Below are 19232 nucleotides of genomic sequence, written 5' to 3'. Positions count from 1 at the left end.
GGGGAGAGAGTGGGGAAAGGGCGGGGATAGGGTGGGGAGAGGGTGGGGAGGGGGCGGGGATAGGGTGGGGAGAGGGCGGGGAGGGGGCGGGGAGGGGGCGGGGACTGGGCAGACTCTTACTGGGGACTCTGTTGATGGCTCGAAGAGGTCGGAGCACACGCACGGTGCGGATGGCGGACAGGCTGGCGTTGTGACCGTCAAGTGAGTACTCCATCATCCTGAGGGGGAACAAAGCAAAGGAAAAATCCATCTCAGTGACTGCAAACAGCACTAGACACTGAGACACTGAGACACTGAGACACTAGACACAGCACTAGACCCTAAGACCTAACACCTAACCCTAACATGACCCCAACTCTTACACCTAACCCTACCCCAACCCTAACCATAACCTTAACACCTAACCCCAACTCGAAACCCAACCCCAACCCTAACCCTTGAACACTTAACCTTGCAGACAACTTCTCTTATGGCTGTCTACTATTGCTTATGAGAGATAATCTCTGTTTCAGCAAACAGCTCCTGAGATTCTGACCATTATATTCAGTTTCAAGAACATTAAAGGACTAAAGACCCTTAACATAAAAACTCTGTGCTGTATTAATGATCTAAGCACTTTGAATTACCTCATTGTCTGATAGGTGCAACATAAATAAACTTGCGCTGCCTTGTCTCAGGAGAAGAGATTTGTATTCCATAACTAGTGAATCATTCCTGATTAAATTAACTGTTGTTGGGTAAAGGAGGAAGGAGCTGGTGAAGGTCTCACCCTGCCATGACGATGAAGAAATCTAGACGGTTCCATGTGTCTCCAAGGTAACACTTTGATCCAAAAATCCCCAGCGCCATCATCTTGATGACCATCTCCACAGCGAAGAAGGCGAAGATGCAGTCATCAAATGCCTGTGGAAACACTCAGATTTCAATCCCATATCGACTACAGCAAGGCACCAAAACAACGGAGGCACAGCTCTCCTACATTAATGAGACTACATTATCTCCTAATCTCCTATATATTAAGGACTACATCAATCAACATGCATCAAACAACAGCCAAAACAATCCATAAGGGACTGTGGGTAATAATCTGTGAGAATATGGTAAATCAGAAGACATTCACTGCTGGGCCAGTCCTGAGGGGGGGGGGGGGGGGGGGGGGGGGATGAATTATGGGTAATGTAGTTCTTCCTGTCATGACCCCTAACTGACCCCATGCCTCCTAAATCCTGCTGAACCCACTAGCAGAGCCCACTGGGCCCATGATTTTCCCACAGTCTCACAGATCTCCAGCTGGGCCTGGCAGGGGCATTGGGCGGGTAACAGCAAGCTACAGAGCTCAACAAACAACATACTTCTTCCACTAACATCTGGCTAGTTTTCTACAGTCCCCTCCAGCTCTGTACCCAGCGGGACTTGGACCAAGAACTGAAGTCACAAAGGGAAACCGATATAAATGGTAGTGCCCAAAATGAAACTGTGCTCGAGAAACGTTATAAACCTATTTTGCAGCACGGGCTGTAACTGGTAATGGCTGTAACTATTAATGTCATAAGCAGTAAACCTCTATGTAACTGAGTTCAAAGGTTGTACACCAGCCGTGTGCGTGCACGTGCTACAGTAATTGTTTTGCATAGAGAAAAAAACATGTTTTTGGTCTATTTTTGTTCATGGCAAACCTAGACACCTCTACCTAGAAACAACACATAATGAAGTATACTTGCTATATCATGCAATCTAGGAACACAGCAAATCTAGGCGACATTTTTCTGGTACATTGATATTGCAGTGAAGCGATTTTTGCTCACAACACGTTTGGCAACATTATCCTGCCACATTAAAAGTCTCTGGCTGCTGACCAAGTCTTACCTGGAGGACAATACACCACTCGGACTGGCACTGGACGTCCTCACATGGCTGGAACATGCCAAGCGTCATACAGTTGAGCAGAATGACCAGCATGCTGATATGCTCGAACCAGGTGCACACGAGTTAAGGAACACACAGTGCTATGCCATAGACAGATAACCACTACACAACTGCTCAATTGATTTAGCTGTTCAGGACAGGAGGAACTGAGACATCCCTTCTGCCTCCTAACATGACTTTGAAGTGAGGAAAACAGAATGAATGGTAGGTTTGTGTAAAATGTAAGATCATTAATGAAGAATAGGAATACAGTAGAAAGTCATTTTTTCCCCTATGGTTCAGCAAGCTGAGAAAATAAGCATCGATTTACTGCTTTCTTAATAAGATCACTTTCATTGTAAAAACCTGATCAGATGCATTTCTCTCTGGTGAGTACACTGGTATACTGAGTGCCCACCAAATCACAGAGCACTTCTCCCCAGGGCTGTAGGCTTAATTATAACATTTCTAAAGTGCTGAACATTAGTAAGCAGTTGAAAAGCAATTGTGTACTGAATGTAAATGAGAAATGTAGTTTTAAACTGCTCTGTGTAGGCTGTGGTGGTAATTCAAGGTCACTGGAGGACACAGGCAGAATGGAGGGGAATGTGTACAGTTCACCCTCTCAAACTGCACAAGCTTTCCTCTGACAAAGGCACACGAGGTTTCATGCGTCCTGATTCGTGCCCTATCCCTCGCAATGCCGTGCTCCTACAAAATAGACATGAAGAGCTTCAAATCACATTCATTTGGAGCACAAAATATTGCTTGTTCCAGCGTTTATCCACTGAAATATTGTGCAGGTACAAGAGGAACAGAGTTATGTAATTTTCAATTGCAGGTCTGTCATCTCTCTGGCTGTCTGCAACAAGAGAAGACACGAGGAGAACGGGCAGCACGTCCAGCCCAGACGGCACGAACACTGACCTGTCAGCACTTCTCTGACCCTCCCTGCTCACCACTAACAGGCAAACGAGCTACATACGCACTGGAGTCACAAGGCATCGAGTGACAAAACAAGGTAGGTTTAAACATACAGACGTAAACACACACAGGCACATGTGCAAATGCACAAGCAAACACACACACATGTGCACGCACGCACACACACACACACACACACACACACACACACACACACACACACACACACACACAGAGCCTATCACAGAGCACCATTCCAAAATCCTTCACAATCTTGAAAACATCTGAGGCGGAACCCTCCAAGGACGCACTCAGTGCCGTGAGAGCCGGACCAGCAGGCCTGATCCACGGAGGGCCTCCTGCCTCATGTTTAATGCAAGCCTGCTCTTCTAAGTGGAGCACAGGATGGCTACTTGCTGTGCTGTGGCTGGATAAGAACTCTGAATAGGGCCATCAGACCTAGTGTGACATGCTGGAGATTGGGAGGGTCTTACCGAGATCAATCACAGATGACAAAGAGCTCTGAGGACCTGCAGGTCACCATGCTTGCAGATGGAGCAGAAAAAATGGGCAATGGAAAAAAGACGAATGCTTTGGGGGGAACAAGGACAAACTTCACTGGCATTCTGAAATAGCATTCAGAAAGGGAACAGGTTGGTGCATTTAAAGTTGCTTATAATGAGGAATGATGGAACATTATTTTCATCTTGGTGAAGGAGGGAAAGGCAGTTATGGTAAAAGCAGAAGAAGGACCCTGGGGTCAGGGGTCAGGAGCGCTCTGCTGCAGACACTCGGCAACCAACCAGACCCGGCTTCCCAATAGAAACAACCTCCCCGACACTGACATACAGTAAGATTGTTCATGTCTTCAGGGGAAACAGATAAATGGGGCATCTCTTCAATAAATCATGGCAAAGGTTAACCGAAGTGAAGGATCCTCGGAGAAGCGGGAACGCCTTCATGACTGTGAACACATTAAAGAGTCAGACGAGGAGCCGTCAGATTCACTTAAATTGATGGGGTGTCACTGCGGTGAATAACATTTTGAGGATTTTTTTCTGCACAACATAAGATCATTTCCCAGCTGTCTGATCTCCATCCATCCACGTCCTTAAAAGGAGATCTGAAACACGAGGCCAAACCCAGAACTTCCCAAGCAGCATCTCAGCCAGCTCGTCCAACTCGACGGGAAAATCCCATTGTCTATATTTGTTCTTGTCCATTGCTTTCTTTTTTATTTCCTTCATCCCTTTCTTTTTTTCTTTCCTTCATCCCTTTCTTCTTTGGCGCTCACCATTTTTGACCTCCCATCCATGCTCCGCCCCTCACAACCTTCATGTCGCATTAACCAGACAACACAAGTGAAGGCCACAGCTAAAGAGGAGAAGACAGATGGACGGAGATGTTGTGTTAAGCTTTTACACCGGCACTATGAGCACAATTAAGGCAGAACAACTAAAGAATCATTAAACTGGCTCCAAAGCTCCCAAAATCCAATGTCTCATCAAGCCAACCAACTGACAGACCACAGGAGAGCCCCTATTCACCGTGGCAACAGTCCTCCCTTCCTCTCTCCTCCATCAAGCCGTGTTTCAGACGCAGAAAATGCCTTTACGAATGTATCTGGAAACAGCATTTTACCAAGCGTCGGGAGCCCGAGTGAAATACTGCATGAGGGAGCTGACGTTGATGGGTATGAAGCACCATTTGTCTCCAGCACAGCGACCTTCCCCTGCAGGAATCACTCCAGCAGTGCAGTGGGAGCAGGTTCCAGTAGGCTGTCTTTGTTATCTCCCTCTCCTGCCACACGCCCGCCATATGGTTGCGTCTGGAAATGTGTCTGTGTGTCAGAACAAACCTTTCTTGCAGCCGCTGCATCTCCGCATCAAAGGATGACTAACACGCAAGTCCGTGACTCATGATAAAAGTGGGATTAGCAGCGATGTTGTAACGTTGAGCGCTGGGATCTTGCGCTTTTCACTGCTTCACATACACGTAAAACTATTAGTTGGTTATTAGAACAGTGGTGCGTGCATAGTTTACCAGCAGAGAATTAAATATATACTATATATGCTGCTCAGATTTTACCCAGTAGTTCACTTAGTACCTCTATACAATGGCTGATTTAATTAACTGCAAAAAGACTTTAGAAACTAGAAATACACACATATTCATTTACATACAGTACATCACCCAGTGTTTCTGATGTAGTACCTTTCTGAATAAAATACTACCAGTAATCATTGATCCAGTGGAAGAAAATGACTCATACACCAGAGAGGTCAAGAGAGGTCAAGGAAGAATGGCAGGAAGCATTCAAATGAAACAGAGCAGCTACAGGGCGGCAAACACATCTGAAGTGGCGTGCAAAATAAACGGAAGACTGGTGTGCAAAATGAATTGATCACAGGTTTGCAAAATGAACGGATCACAGGTGTGCAATATGAACTGATCACAGGTATGCAATATGAACTGATCACAGGTATGCAATATGAACTGATCACAGGTATGCAATATGAACTGATCACAGGTGTGCAAAATGAACTGTTCAAATCCCACATTAGGTTCAAATACCATGTTAGGTTCAAATCCCACATTAGGTTCTGATACTGTCAATGAAGAACAATAATATCAATCTCCAGTATGCAGTGCAGCATCAGTACTGGTGCAGTGAGATGAAACTCTTCCCTGGTCAGGTTCATTTCATTGGGCCAGAGGAAATATCAGAATGTGCTGCCTGACTCCAGGTGTCTGAACTGCAGGTACATCTGAACATAACTACAGTTCACCTCTTCATGGCTACACTTCATCCTCAGGTACATCTGAACGTAACTACAGTTCATCCTCGGGTACATCTGAACACAACTACAGTTCATTCCTTCATGGCTACACTTCTATCCTCAGGTACATCTGAACACAACTACAGTTCATTCCTTCATGGCTACACTTCTATCCTCAGGTACATCTGAACACAACTACAGTTCATTCCTTCATGGCTACACTTCTATCCTCAGGTACATCTGAACACAACTACAGTTCATTCCTTCATGGCTACACTTCTATCCTCGGGTACATCTGAACACAACTACAGTTCATTCCTTCATGGCTACACTTCTATCCTCAGGTACATCTGAACACAACTACAGTTCATTCCTTCATGGCTACACTTCTATCCTCAGGTACATCTGAACACAACTACAGTTCATTCCTTCATGGCTACACTTCTATCCTCAGGTACATCTGAACACAACTACAGTTCATTCCTTCATGGCTACACTTCTATCCTCGGGTACATCTGAACACAACTACAGTTCATTCCTTCATGGCTACACTTCTATCCTCAGGTACATCTGAACACAACTACAGTTCATTCCTTCATGGCTACACTTCTATCCTCAGGTACAGTTTATCTCAGTATGACACCCAGCATTATGGTGCACTGTGTCAGAACGCATGTAGCATCACAGCATGACGGCAGGAACATGACACGTCTCATCACTCGTACAATCCCCAGATCCAAACATAACGTGCACCTCTGGCAGGAAGTAGAAAGAGGTGTTTGCAGCAAGACAGGTACAGCATTCGTACAGCCACCATGTAGCCATCATTCCCAGGTCATTACATACTGCTCTAAGGTCATAAACAGCACATGTACAAACTAGATAGGTGTACATAATAACCCAGGAACTGTCAACTGAATACTACATACTCTATAATCTCAAATGTATACTACATACTCTGTATTCTATACTATCAATTGTATATACTTTTTTGGCATTAAAAATCCTCACATGACCCTGATTCAAAAATAAACAATGGAAATATTTACGTATATATGTATTTTTGTCGGTTTTAATAAGTTCAGTCACACACGCCCTAAATGCAATATCTGCAAAAAGTGTCCTAAGTATTGCACATCAACAATATGATATGGCTGAAACAAAACCTTTGGCACGTGTGTTATTTCTGCCCCTGGACGTCTGACAAGCATGTTACATAGGTGATACAGAGTGTGTTTTTATAATTTCTTAGAGAAGGCCAGGCTTAGCCAAATTTGCTCTTCATGGAGACAATTTGCTGAACATTAAAAGGCTGAATGAATTACTGTGGCCTCAAAATATTATTTGAAAGCTGCTACAATTGTTTAAAACTCTGACATTTGTAAAATGTGACTTTGTAGTAACAGAGATTCCCCGATTGTTTTGTTAGGCAAATAAATCTGTGCCAGAATATGTGATCATGTGGTCATAAGGTCATATGGTCATAAGGTCATGTGGTCATGTGGGCCTGATGGTGTAAGATGCTGAAGTCAAGGATTTATTTGGCCAACACTCCTCCTTTTAATGGATTATTAAAGTATTTTTTGATCAGATTGAAATTCGAGATTAAGCTTGACCTGATTATACTGATTTAGGTGTTTACATGAAGGTATTTTAATCTGATTAAGCTACTATTATGATTACTATTATTATTAAAGTAAATTTATGTTACATGTAAATGGAGGCCACGAGGAGATCAGGAACCTGGTGAGATCCCCACTGTTGGTAAAATTACATTGACAGATGTACTTTTTTTTGGCTTTGTTTTTTCTCTGACTTGGCAGGATCACAATGATGTCAAAACAATCAGGCCCATCTCTACCACGTGCTGTAACCACAAGGAATCATTCAGTGGCTGCATGCCTCAGGGAGAAGGATTAATGAAGCAATCCCATTGATTAAGTCAGGCGGATTGTCACAACCTGCCAGCTAGAGTAATGGACCTCTCAAACAAGAGACTGACTGGACCATACAGTTCAGCCGACTCATGGCGAAGGCACAGAACTGCTCCGTGCCAGCATTCATTGCAGGACAGATTCAGTACATACTATATGTAATGACATCCTTTGACATGGCCAGTGACAACACACTCCAGGGACAGGCAACGCAAGGCAGCTGCAGAATGAGAGAGCTTGAGAGCCACATGTCAATGCAAGGGAGAGAGGCCCATAGATTCAAAAGTCCCACGCCAGCATGGGGGCTCCAACCCTGGGGGGCGTCCACTGGCAGCCAATGAGAGGTGTCCATCAGTAGGAGGTTCCATGATGACATCACTGTGAATATTTAGAAAAGGACATGTCATCTGACATCTCATCTGCACTCCCGGTGGTCCTGATTTCCCAGTTCTTCATGTCCTAAATCTCTTTACACATCTCAGACCAGTCTCGGTGGAGCTAGCTGCCAGACGCCTCTTTGTTTCACCATCTGTTATCCACACGAATCCTGACGTAATATCAGGTCCTCCAAGTTGTCTAGGCACTGATTGTAAAGCGTACTATAATGAATATTGCATTGCTTAGCAACTTTTCACACCATGAAAAGCCACTTGAAAAAATATGGAATGATGCTCACTCTGGTCCTACGAGATGCTAACAGAAGGTTCATTTGAATGTATCCCACCTTGTAAATGAATTCTAAAAGCTAACTAAAAATTAAGTAGCAGTGGAACAGGACCACACAGTCAACGGAGGAAACAACCAGTGTTGTCGAGCTGAGGGACAGTTCTGAGTAATGAGCCAGCAGCACAGATAAGCAAAGCTTATGGAACACTTTCGTCTGAGAACAGTCATCTATCACTGTCAGGTGAGTAAACTCCCTCTGCCTATAAGAGGCCCATCCAGGAGACCTGCACAGCATCCAGCCTCCTGGGCCTTGGGAAAACCTTGTCCGTGCTCTCTCTCTCTCTCTCTCTCTCTCTCTCTCTCTCTCTCTCTCTCTCTCTCTCTCTCTCTCTCTCTCTCTCTCTGTCCATAGCCTGTGAATGCTTAGCTATGCTGCCTCCAGGATGAGGGAGCAGTAGTCTCTCTATCACCCAGAGCAGTAGCCTCTCTCCCCAGAGCAATGGTCTCTCTCTCCCCAGAGCAGTAGTCTCTCTCTCCCCAGAGCAGGAGTCACTCTCCCCAGAGCAGTAGTCTCTCTCCCCCAGAGCAGTATTCACTCTCCCCCAGAGCATTAGTCTCTCTCCCAAGAGCAGTAGTCTCTCTCCCCCAGAGCAGTATTCACTCTCCCCAGAGCAGTAGTCTCTCTCCCCAGAGCAGTAGCCTCCCTCTCCCAGAGCAAAAAGGACTGCAAACTCTCAGGCACCGAAACAGGAGAGCTGGAACTTTCTGTCATGTCTGAGGGAGGAGGAGATATAAGGTTGGAGGTTGATTATCTAAAGACCACGAAGGACACCATCACTTCAAAGTGAGAGTGTGTGCTGAGGAATACCTCCACACCAACCCACAAAGGGTTTGAAAGGAGAAAATGCAATTTTTATACAAAAGAAAATGTAGCTTTATAACATAGTGAGGAGGATGGTAAGGCATTTGGAGTTTATGGTAGCTTTCATCTCTTTCCATGGTTGGCTTCTTGGGCCAAATTCTGTTCAAAATCATTAAAAATGTATCAGAAGCCTAAAGGAATATTAAATATTATTTTTTAAGTGGTGACCAATATATAGATAATTTATAATCTTAGCAAAGTTTTCAGAATCAGAGATCGTTTGAAGAGATCAGAATCAAATATCGTTTCTAAGCATTGACATGACAAAAGATCCACACATGTTTTCACTTTCGTAAAATACATGACATAAGCTTTCATCCAACCTTTAACAAACAGGACCATCAAAAATGAGATACTGACATATATTGACAGATCTGTGGAAGGTTTCCTAAGCTCACTGATGTGGATTTCTGGCCCTTGATCATTTCACAAATGATGCTCAAAATTCATTTTTGTTGGGTCATTGATTTTAGAAAAAGAACTGGAGATGTGACATTGCTTATGGGAAGGAATAAAACGCCTTCAAGCAATAAATCAAAGGAGGTTCAGGGAATACTGCCTGGATCTGAACATATGGAGTCCATCATGAAGTCCGTTCCTTATCTTTTAACAGAATCGTTGCCGCTAAGATGAAGTGTTTGCTTACAGACTGCCACGCACTTTGTGGAAGGCAACAGACCTTGAGGAAGGTTCCCATCACAAGGACAGAGCGACCTGTACCATTAACCCAGACCTATCCAGGAATAGTGCAGTATGGATGTTAGTCTATATGGAGGCAGGAGCCCCAGTGCCCAAGACCTTACGTCCTCTTCCGCTCCTATGGCTGTGTTTACAGAGGACGCACACAGGCAGTTAAACACGCCCCGGCTGGCAGAGCACCACTGTGTCCTTGAGCTCTGCCTCTGTTACAGTTTACTTCACCTGAATCACTGCAGCCTGCAGCAGCTGTGCACACATGCAGCTGGATTATGCAAGTGGCCAGAGATGCTGAACACTTCAACACAATAAATGTGAGGGAAACACATGGTAAATGAGTTAATGGTTCAAATGTCACAGTTTTGCTCTCTCATCCAAACAATTTAATGTCTACTCAGTTCCAGTGTTTAGTGACAATAACATATGGGTAATTTACTATTTTAGGCCTGCAACTAATAACAAACGTGGCCATAAATCTAAAAAGCGCATCCAGCATGCAGATAACAGTGGATTTTCTGTTGATTACCTTGATTAGCTGGCTCATACAGTAAGGTTCTCCGCGGACATAGTTTTTACAGTTTCCTGGTTGCTTAGTAACAGGAGGGACAGCAGCTGATTCGGCGAGGCCACCTGCAGTGTGACATGCTCTGGTGAGGAAGACGAGCAGGGGAGGAAGGCGAGTGGAAGGCCAGGCTGACACTCCATCAGTGAGGCCCGCGTAACTACACGAGACCCGCACGTCAGAGTCGACAGTCACCAGTCAGCAGCTGCAAGCACTCTGGCAAGGACTCACCGCATCTCACTAACAAAGGACAGTGTAGGTGGAGGGTGTGTACCACAGGACCTGGGGGCTGCTACACCACAGGACCTGGGAGCTGCTACACCACAGGACCTGGGAGCTGCTACATCACAGGACCCGGGGGCTGCTACACCACAGGACCCAGGAGCTGCTACACCACAGGACCTGGGGGCTGCTACACCACAGGACCCGGGAATTGCTACACCACAGGACTCAAGAGCTGCTACACCACAGGACCCAAGAGCTGCTACACCACAGGACCCAGGAGCTGCTATGCCACAGGACCCAGGAGCTGCTACGCCACAGGACCCAGGAGCTGCTACATCACAGGACCTGGGAGCTGCTACACCACAGGACCTGGGGGCTGCTACACCACAGGACCCAGGAGCTGCTACACCACAGGACCCAGAAGCTGCTACACCACAGGACCCGGGAGCTGCTACACCACAGGACCCGGGAGCTGCTACACCACAGGACCCGGGGCCTGCTACACCACAGGACCTGGGAACTGCTACACCACAGGACCCGGGTGCTACTCCACCCAGAACACAGGAGAAGATGCGTCCAGATAAACAGGCTGAGTAGCGGCGCTTTCATTGACATTCCTGTGGAAACAGCATCTCTCCGCAGATTTGCTCTAGTCTGGGTCATACGGCACATGTCGTGAAATGCTAGCACCACTCCGTCGGCTGCACACACGCCAAACCATCCGTCCAACACCTCCTCTGCCGCACGGCCAGCACCCACAGGCCACGTTCCCGCGGCCCGACGTGTGAACGCGAGAGCTGTGCGAGTGAGGTCCGCAGAAGTGGTCAAACAAAGCAGAAGTCACGCCGCTCTCTGCTGCTGCTGCCCTCGCGCCTCACAATGCAGAGAACAGAGCCGATTTAACTCCACCGCTCCTCACATATTCTTAAGGTTTAATCTCCAACCAACGCTGTTGACATTATGGTGGTGGTTTTGGTAACCATGAAGTCTATAGTACTCTGTAGTTGCTCTTATCCTTGAACACAAGCACAAAAGTAAAGCAATCTAAACTTTTCTATATTAAATTTAGGGTAACGTGGATATTTAAAAATGGATCAAGTTTGAAAACTCACTTTTTAAAAACTTTTTTAGGGATCCATTTTCAAAGGGCAATGAAACTGACCTTACTTAGAAATCTAAGTAAGCCAAATTAAGAATCTACACTTTAATTTTTAATTTGCCATTTTTGTATTGTCTCATTATGGAAGAAAAGCAATGAAGTAATGTGTATGAACAAGTTAACTACTGTGTAGCTTAAGTTACTGTCACAGATGCTGTCATAATAATATTGAGAGCAAAAGGAAAACATTCTGGAATTACAGCAACATGTAAACAGCGCAATCATTCTGGAATGAAATCCATTAGAATTACGGCGATATGTAAACACCGTGCAATGATTCTTCATGGTAATCATCTAGTTTAATCCAACCGTTTGCTTGATGTTGCATGCATTGCTGCTACTTTAATCTTATTTAGTTATTAGTTATTTTTCCTTGAAGTTGATTTAATCCTTCAAAGAAACAGAGAGACAGAGAGAAATAAATGAGATACTACTTTGGTGAGCTCTTTTATCCTGCCTGTTAACCTACCCACCCTTAATATTGACTTATCCTGGCTTATATTGAAATACCTTCCAAATATAATTTAATCAATATTAAGGCCATCTGCTGAACAATTGTTGGTTATTAGTTGATTCCACGAAGCAACACAGGACATTTGTGCTAATAGACTAATAAAGAGAATGTTAAACAACAGCTTAACACTGCTGTATATAATAGCAGTATACAAAAACACCCCCACCAACATGCCTATTAGAAATAGCACAGAGTCTACAGGAAGTGGCTCTAGGACAAAGAGAACGGTGTGGTTGTTTTCCTAGTCCAGGACTAGATGTCCATGCTCAGTGATGGCTAACACACGTCAGACCTGCTGGGGGAGTTCAACACTCCAACTGCAGCTTCATTGTCCTCCCAGTGCCAAGAAACAGACCACACTTTCAGATTTGTAAATCCAATTTGTAAACAGCAGCGCTCGATATGTCTGCAAGCTATAATTTCCTGTAACTGGTCTGTAATCTTATGCAATCTGAGCATTTTTTAGAAGTGTCCTTTGCATCACTCATCTATCGACATTGCTGTTACAAACAAACGTAGCAAAGCCTGACGGAAATCTGCCCAGAATTGCAGCACCTCCACCTGCCCTTACACATACACACACACACACCCACACACACACACACACACACACACACACACACACACACACACACACACACACACACACACACACACACACACACACACACACACACTACCCTTACAACACACACCACTACCCCTACAGCACACACACATACACACACACACTACCCTAACAGCACACACACACACACACACACACACACACACACACACACACGCACTACCCTTACAACACACACCACTACCCCTACAGCACACACACATATACACACACACTACCCTAACAGCACACACACACACACACACACACACACACACACACACTACCCTTACACACACACACACACAAACACACACAAACACACACATACACACACACCCTTACAGCACACACACACTACCCTTATAGCACACACACACACACACACACACCCTACCCTTACAGCACACACACACACTACCCCTACAGCACACACACACACACACACACACACTACCCTTACAGCACACACACTACTCTTACAGCACACACATACACACACACACTACCCTTACAGCACACACACACTACACACATACACACACACACACACACACACACACACTACACTTTCCCATCACTTTCCTCTGCACAGACTGTTCTTTTATGTTCCAGAAAATACAGTGTAGAGAAACACAAAAGCACACGGCCATTTGAAATGGCCATTTGTACCAGAAATTAAGTTTTAGGCAGAGAACAGAATCATTACCCTCTGCTTGGTGGGAAGGATACATTGAGAATAGGGATGCGGAGAGAAAGGGAGAGAGAGATGGAGAGATAGAGAGAAATGGAGAGAGGCAGCTATAAAGTAGATTTGCAATATTGAGAACATGTCTTTGGGAGAGGAATATAAACTTCTTTACTGTCCTCTTCTGCAGACAGTAAAAACTATTCCAATCACCCCGGTCGCACGATTAGCGTTTGGAGATTAGAAATCTGTTTAACCCAGTTACAAATGACAGGTGGGTGGGATTCATGAAGATGTAATGATGATATATTCAAACATTTCAAATAGCAGGTGCTCAGCAGACCAGTTCAGTGTGATGTGCTATGGCATATTTACTGACCAAGGTTACGTCAAAAGAAGCAGTGTGGGAATTACGTTACATTTGAATTTAAACACATCTGCACTGGAATCCAGACACGAGGAAAGCTGTTTGGCCTTTAAATGCTCTGAGCAGCATGAAGTCAGGATGGGGTGGGAAAAGAGGGAGTGTTGAATAACTGTGTCCAGGTATTTGTTAAAGACACCAATGTCCACTGTTTATGCCATCAACGAGACAAGGTCACGCAGAAAACTCTGGTGGAGGCTGGAAAAGAAAAATTCTGATTACATCTCCGTGCTTCATGACATTTCCTGTGCTAGGGAGGTGTCACATCCACTCTGCTGAATGCTGACAGGCACCGGAGAGGATTGACAATACACAGCTAGTGCTCCTCCTGTTTAAAAAGCTCTAGTTTTCTGGTTGTAAACAGCAGTTACATCATAATGAGAGCAGCCTGGTGAATATCTGCTCTGCCTCCCGCGAGTGCCTCCCTCCGCCTGCAGGCTCCACAGCGCTGCATCTGATTGGAGGAGAGTTCTTCCTCTGCCACCACGGACAGGAATCACATGGAGGCGCAATTAGCAAGAGCCCTGGTTGCCATGGTGAATCATGACCGCGCATCTGCTTGGAATGAGTAGACGGCTCCTCGAACACAGACCTGGAGACAGGTCTCACACACAGACCTGTAGACACACAGATCTGGAGACAGGTCTCACACACACAGGCCTGGAGACAGGTCTCACACACACAGACCTGGTGACAGGTCTCACACACAGGCCTGGAGACAGGTCTCACACACAGACCTGTAGACAGGTCTCACACACAGACCTGGTGACAGGTCTCACACACAGACCTGGTGACAGGTCTCACACACACAGGCCTGGAGACAGGTCTCGTACACAGACCTGGAGACAGGTCTCACACACAGATCTGGAGACAGGTTTCACACACAGACCTGGAGACAGGTCTCACACACAGACCTGGAGACAGGTCTCACACACACAGACCTGGAGACAGGTCTCACACACAGATCTGGAGACAGGTTTGACACACAGACCTGGAGACAGGTCTCACACACACAGACCTGGAGACAGGTCTCACACACAGATCTGGAGACAGGTTTGACACACAGACCTGGAGACAGGTCTCACACACAGACCTGGAGACAGGTCTCAGACACAGACCTGGAGACAGGTCTCACACACAGATCTGGAGACAGGTTTCACACACAGACCTGGAGACAGGTCTCACACACACAGACCTGGAAACAGGTCTCACACACAGATCTGGAGACAGGTTTGACACACAGACCTGGAGACAGGTCCAACACACACAGACCTGGAGACAGGTCTCACACACAGATCTGGAGACAGGTTTGACACACAGACCTGGAGACAGGTCTCACACACAGATCTGGAGACAGGTTTGACACACAGACCTGGAGACAGGTCCAACACACACAGACCTGGAGACAGGTCTCACACACAGATCTGGAGACAGGTTTGACACACAGACCTGGAGACAGGTCTCACACACAGATCTGGAGACAGGTTTGACACACAGACCTAGAGACAGGTCTCACACACAGATCTGGAGACAGGTCCAACACACACAGACCTGGAGACAGGTCTCACACACAGATCTGGAGACAGGTTTGACACACAGACCTGGAGATAGGTCTCACACACAGACCTGGAGACAGGTCTCACACACAGATCTGGAGACAGGTTTGACACACAGACCTGGAGACAGGTCTCAGCAGCGGGTGCCCTGGTTCTCCACCGCCCTGCCACAGCTCAGCCAGGCGGAGTGTACCTGGTGCAGGTATGCTCAGCCTCATCCTGATTTGGCGAAGCTTTCTGTCGGAGTGTTCGCTGGCGTGGGCCTCCGCGCTTCCCCCACGGGGGTGGGCAAAGCTCTCTGCTAGCTGTGGCTCAGGTTGCATTAATTGCCAGGTGTGCGGTAGAACTCCTCTTCCATTGGATGCACACATTTCCCCTCTACCCAGGAGAGGCTTCTGACAGGCGCTGTCACAGGCGCAGCCTCCCGTGCTCTTCCCATGGTTGCCACCTCCGAACACGCTCCTGATGTATCGGCATGCTGGCTAAAGGCAATGAGGGATCGGCCCTCGGCTGCCAAGAGTTTCTCCCCACGTTCTCTTTCACTGTAAATCTTGTGGGATGTAATTTGTGACGATTCACTGTCCCTATTACACTGTCAGAACCTCTGACTTAGCAGCAAAGCAACACAAAGTGGGGAGCCAGTTAGTTTTAAGTCAACACACCCACTCCACTCTGAGAGACAGCATAATAATGTCACACCCCCCCGCACACACACACACACACACACACACACACACACACACACACACACACACACACACACACACACACACACACACACACACACACACACACACACACTCAACTTTATAACAACTGAAATAGTACTATTAGACCGATCTTATTACTAATACAAAATAATAGTATTGCAACTAGAGGGGATGGGACGATCTTGAGCTTCCCAGAGAAGATCTGATCTGCTGACATTCTCCACTGAGCGCTGCCTTCATGTCCCAGGATGGGTCTCACTGGGGCCCATGAGGATGCTCATCAGGACACCTGGCTTTCTGCACACCTCCCCACTGCCACACAGGAGGAAGAGGGAGGGAACGTGAGAGAGGGAGAAAGAGAGGGAGAGAGGTAAATAGAGGGAGAAAGGCAGAGAGTGGGAGAGAGAGACAGAGAGTGTGGGAGAGGTAGAGAGAGTGAGAGAGACTGAGAGGGAGAGAAAGGGATATGCAGAGAGTGGGGGAGAGAGGGAGAGAGATGGTGTGGTAGAGAGAGAGAAAGAGGGAAAGAGAGAGTGGGAGAGAGGTAGAGAGAAAGAGGGAGAGTGGGAGAAAGATTGGGAGAGAGATAGAGAGAGGGAGAAAGAAGGAGAGGGAGAATGGGAGAGCGAGAGGGAGAAAGAGGGAGAGAAGCAGAGAGAGGTAGAGAGAGGAAGAGAGAGGTAGAAAGAGAGGGAGAGAGAGCACAGGCGTCTGCGTGGGCTTTCAAACGGCCTCTGTCCCCACCTGCAATACCCTTTCACTCTCAGGGGAGTAAGAGGTGCCTGCTGTGAGTTTGGTTTGAAACAGCACAGATGAAAAGCAGAGCCCCTCCAGCACCCACCCGTCCCGTCACATCCACCCTCCCACTTAAACACCCCCACCCTGAAGGATGGATAACACAGCACGTATCCTCATCACACCTGGGGGCAGTCATGGCCTGGCGGTTAGGAAACAGGTCTTGTGACCGGAGGGTCTTGGGTTCGATTCCCAGACCTGAGGCCATGACTGAGGTGCCCTTGAGCAAGGCACCTAACCCCAACTGCTCTCCGGGCTAGGGCTAGGGCTGCCCACCGCTCTGGGCACATGTGATCCACAGCCCCCTAGTAATCACTAGTGTGTGTGTTTGTGTGTTCTGACTGCACAGATGGGTTAAAAGCGGAGGACAAATTTCGATTGGGGTGTAAAAATCACAATTGACAAAATATGGCACATTTCATTCGGAGGGGCAATGAGTAGGAAATGACTTAGAATGCGTGCTGGGGGCGGAGCCATGTGATGTGGGGGCGGGGTTTTGAGTCAGGGCGTGTGCTGGGATGGAAGGGCCACATCTGAGCTGCGGTGCCTGTCCACTAGCACAGGCCTGGAGCACAGTGCCTCCTGGACGGAGCAGGTTAATGAATAACTTATGGCCCTTATCAAATATTTGCACTCCGGCAAGCAGCTGCACATCACGCAGGGATTTGTGTTTCATCCCGACGTCTCTTCACTTCACTGCATTAATGCAGCTTATTGCGCGATTCTACCCACATTAGCAACTCGATGAGATGCAGTTAGGAGAACAGGCCACGTGGAGCGGCAATGGGAAGGGACATTTTGTGAATTCAGCGTTAAACTCTGAAGCTCCAGTTCGCGTTTCATCTGTTCTGATCTGGTCATGCAACATGTAAGACACGAGTATATGTATTTCTCTCTCCGTCATGATCAAAGTCTCCATGATGATAGGAAAACATGAAAATATTGATGTTTTGGGTTTTTCACTTTGAAGATATTTTTGTTACATAGTAAATGGCTTTGATTTTAACATTAAAATAACTAAAGTGTTTCCTTTTGGTTGCAGGTGTTAAGCTTAGGATTAGGTTTAGAGCTATGGATGCAACTGGATAGCTAAAGTAATACACAAGTCAATGATACACAAGTAGTAGGTACACAAGTCAATGATACACACGTAGTACACAAGTCAATGATACACAAGTCAATGCACGTGCATGTGTAATGTCATGTCATTGCGTGTGTGCGCAGATGAACATGTGGGTGTGTCTGTGTCTATTTTTATGCAGTTGTGTATGTGTTTGCATGTGTGTGTGTGTGTGTGTGTGTGTGTGTGTGTGTGTGTGAACATGTACACATTAAGCTTTCTAGAATGACACTTGCTGGAGGGGATGATGGAACCCAGGGACCACAGAAGTGTCAGATCTGCGCAGCTCAAAGCCCAGACAGACATTGTTCTGTATTCAAAGGGACAGTCTCCCCAGCTCCGGGGGGGTGATGCTGCTACTGACAGCACACTGTGTCCAACCGTTGCCACGGCAGCTTTTCTGCTCTGTCGTCATGAAGGAGCTCCGTTGGTGTGACCAGGACCCTTTAGACAAGCATGAACACTACTCTTCCTGCTGCGAAATCTCACCCTTCATTACATCTACAACCCACCCCGTTATGTCTGTCACGCAATTCATACCAAAAGAACACAGAGGGGGTGGGGGGGTTGTGGGCTTTGAGGAACGTTCTAATTTTAACATTCAAATTCTGCAAATCCCCACAAAACGTTGCATAAACCGCTAAGGCCCTAGAGATATTAAAATCACATTTATCAAACCTAAATTGAATCATTCTAATCTTTCCTTTTTTTGTAATTGATGAATATTCTGAGATTTCATTTGCCTGCAACACTATGGCCTCGTTCACTCCAGCGCTATTGAACACCTCCTAGAGTGACAGCGCTGTACTTCCTCTTCCAGCACTATCTCTACCGAGAGCAACGGTCCTTCAGCAAGCAGGCTCGCCCGGGAATCAGCCAAGATTTGCAGTTGTCACATCTCCCAAGCCCCGCCCCCTGCCCCACATGCTTCCAGTCATGTGCGTTTTCCGAAGCTAATTATGGGTGTGTGGTCGGCTTGCGCCGCCTCCGCACTCTGCAGCACCTTGGACAGCGCCGGTGACTCACAGGCGCTCACCTGTGGAGA

At 46.6% G+C, this 19232-nt stretch overlaps 1 protein-coding gene across 2 annotated transcripts in view; it reads right to left on the bottom strand.

The window, feature by feature from the left end:
• Positions 1–19232, bottom strand: part of cacna1ha (calcium channel, voltage-dependent, T type, alpha 1H subunit a) — a 69038-nt gene that overhangs the window by 33035 nt on the left and 16771 nt on the right. Inside the window, exons 3-5 of one of the 2 annotated variants that reach the window (XM_077009147.1) lie at positions 1867–1979; positions 770–903; positions 121–218 (exon numbers count right to left, since the gene is read on the bottom strand). In XM_077009147.1, the coding sequence (XP_076865262.1) occupies positions 121–218; positions 770–903; positions 1867–1979 (345 nt within the window). Of the gene's footprint in view, positions 1–120; positions 219–769; positions 904–1866; positions 1980–19232 lie in introns of those variants that run through there. The other variant, XM_077009148.1, reaches the window with a different exon arrangement.

Source organism: Brachyhypopomus gauderio, chromosome 6 (genome assembly GCF_052324685.1).
Source record: "Brachyhypopomus gauderio isolate BG-103 chromosome 6, BGAUD_0.2, whole genome shotgun sequence".
Taxonomy (NCBI): domain Eukaryota; kingdom Metazoa; phylum Chordata; class Actinopteri; order Gymnotiformes; family Hypopomidae; genus Brachyhypopomus; species Brachyhypopomus gauderio.
This window is presented reverse-complemented; position numbering and strand designations above follow the sequence as displayed.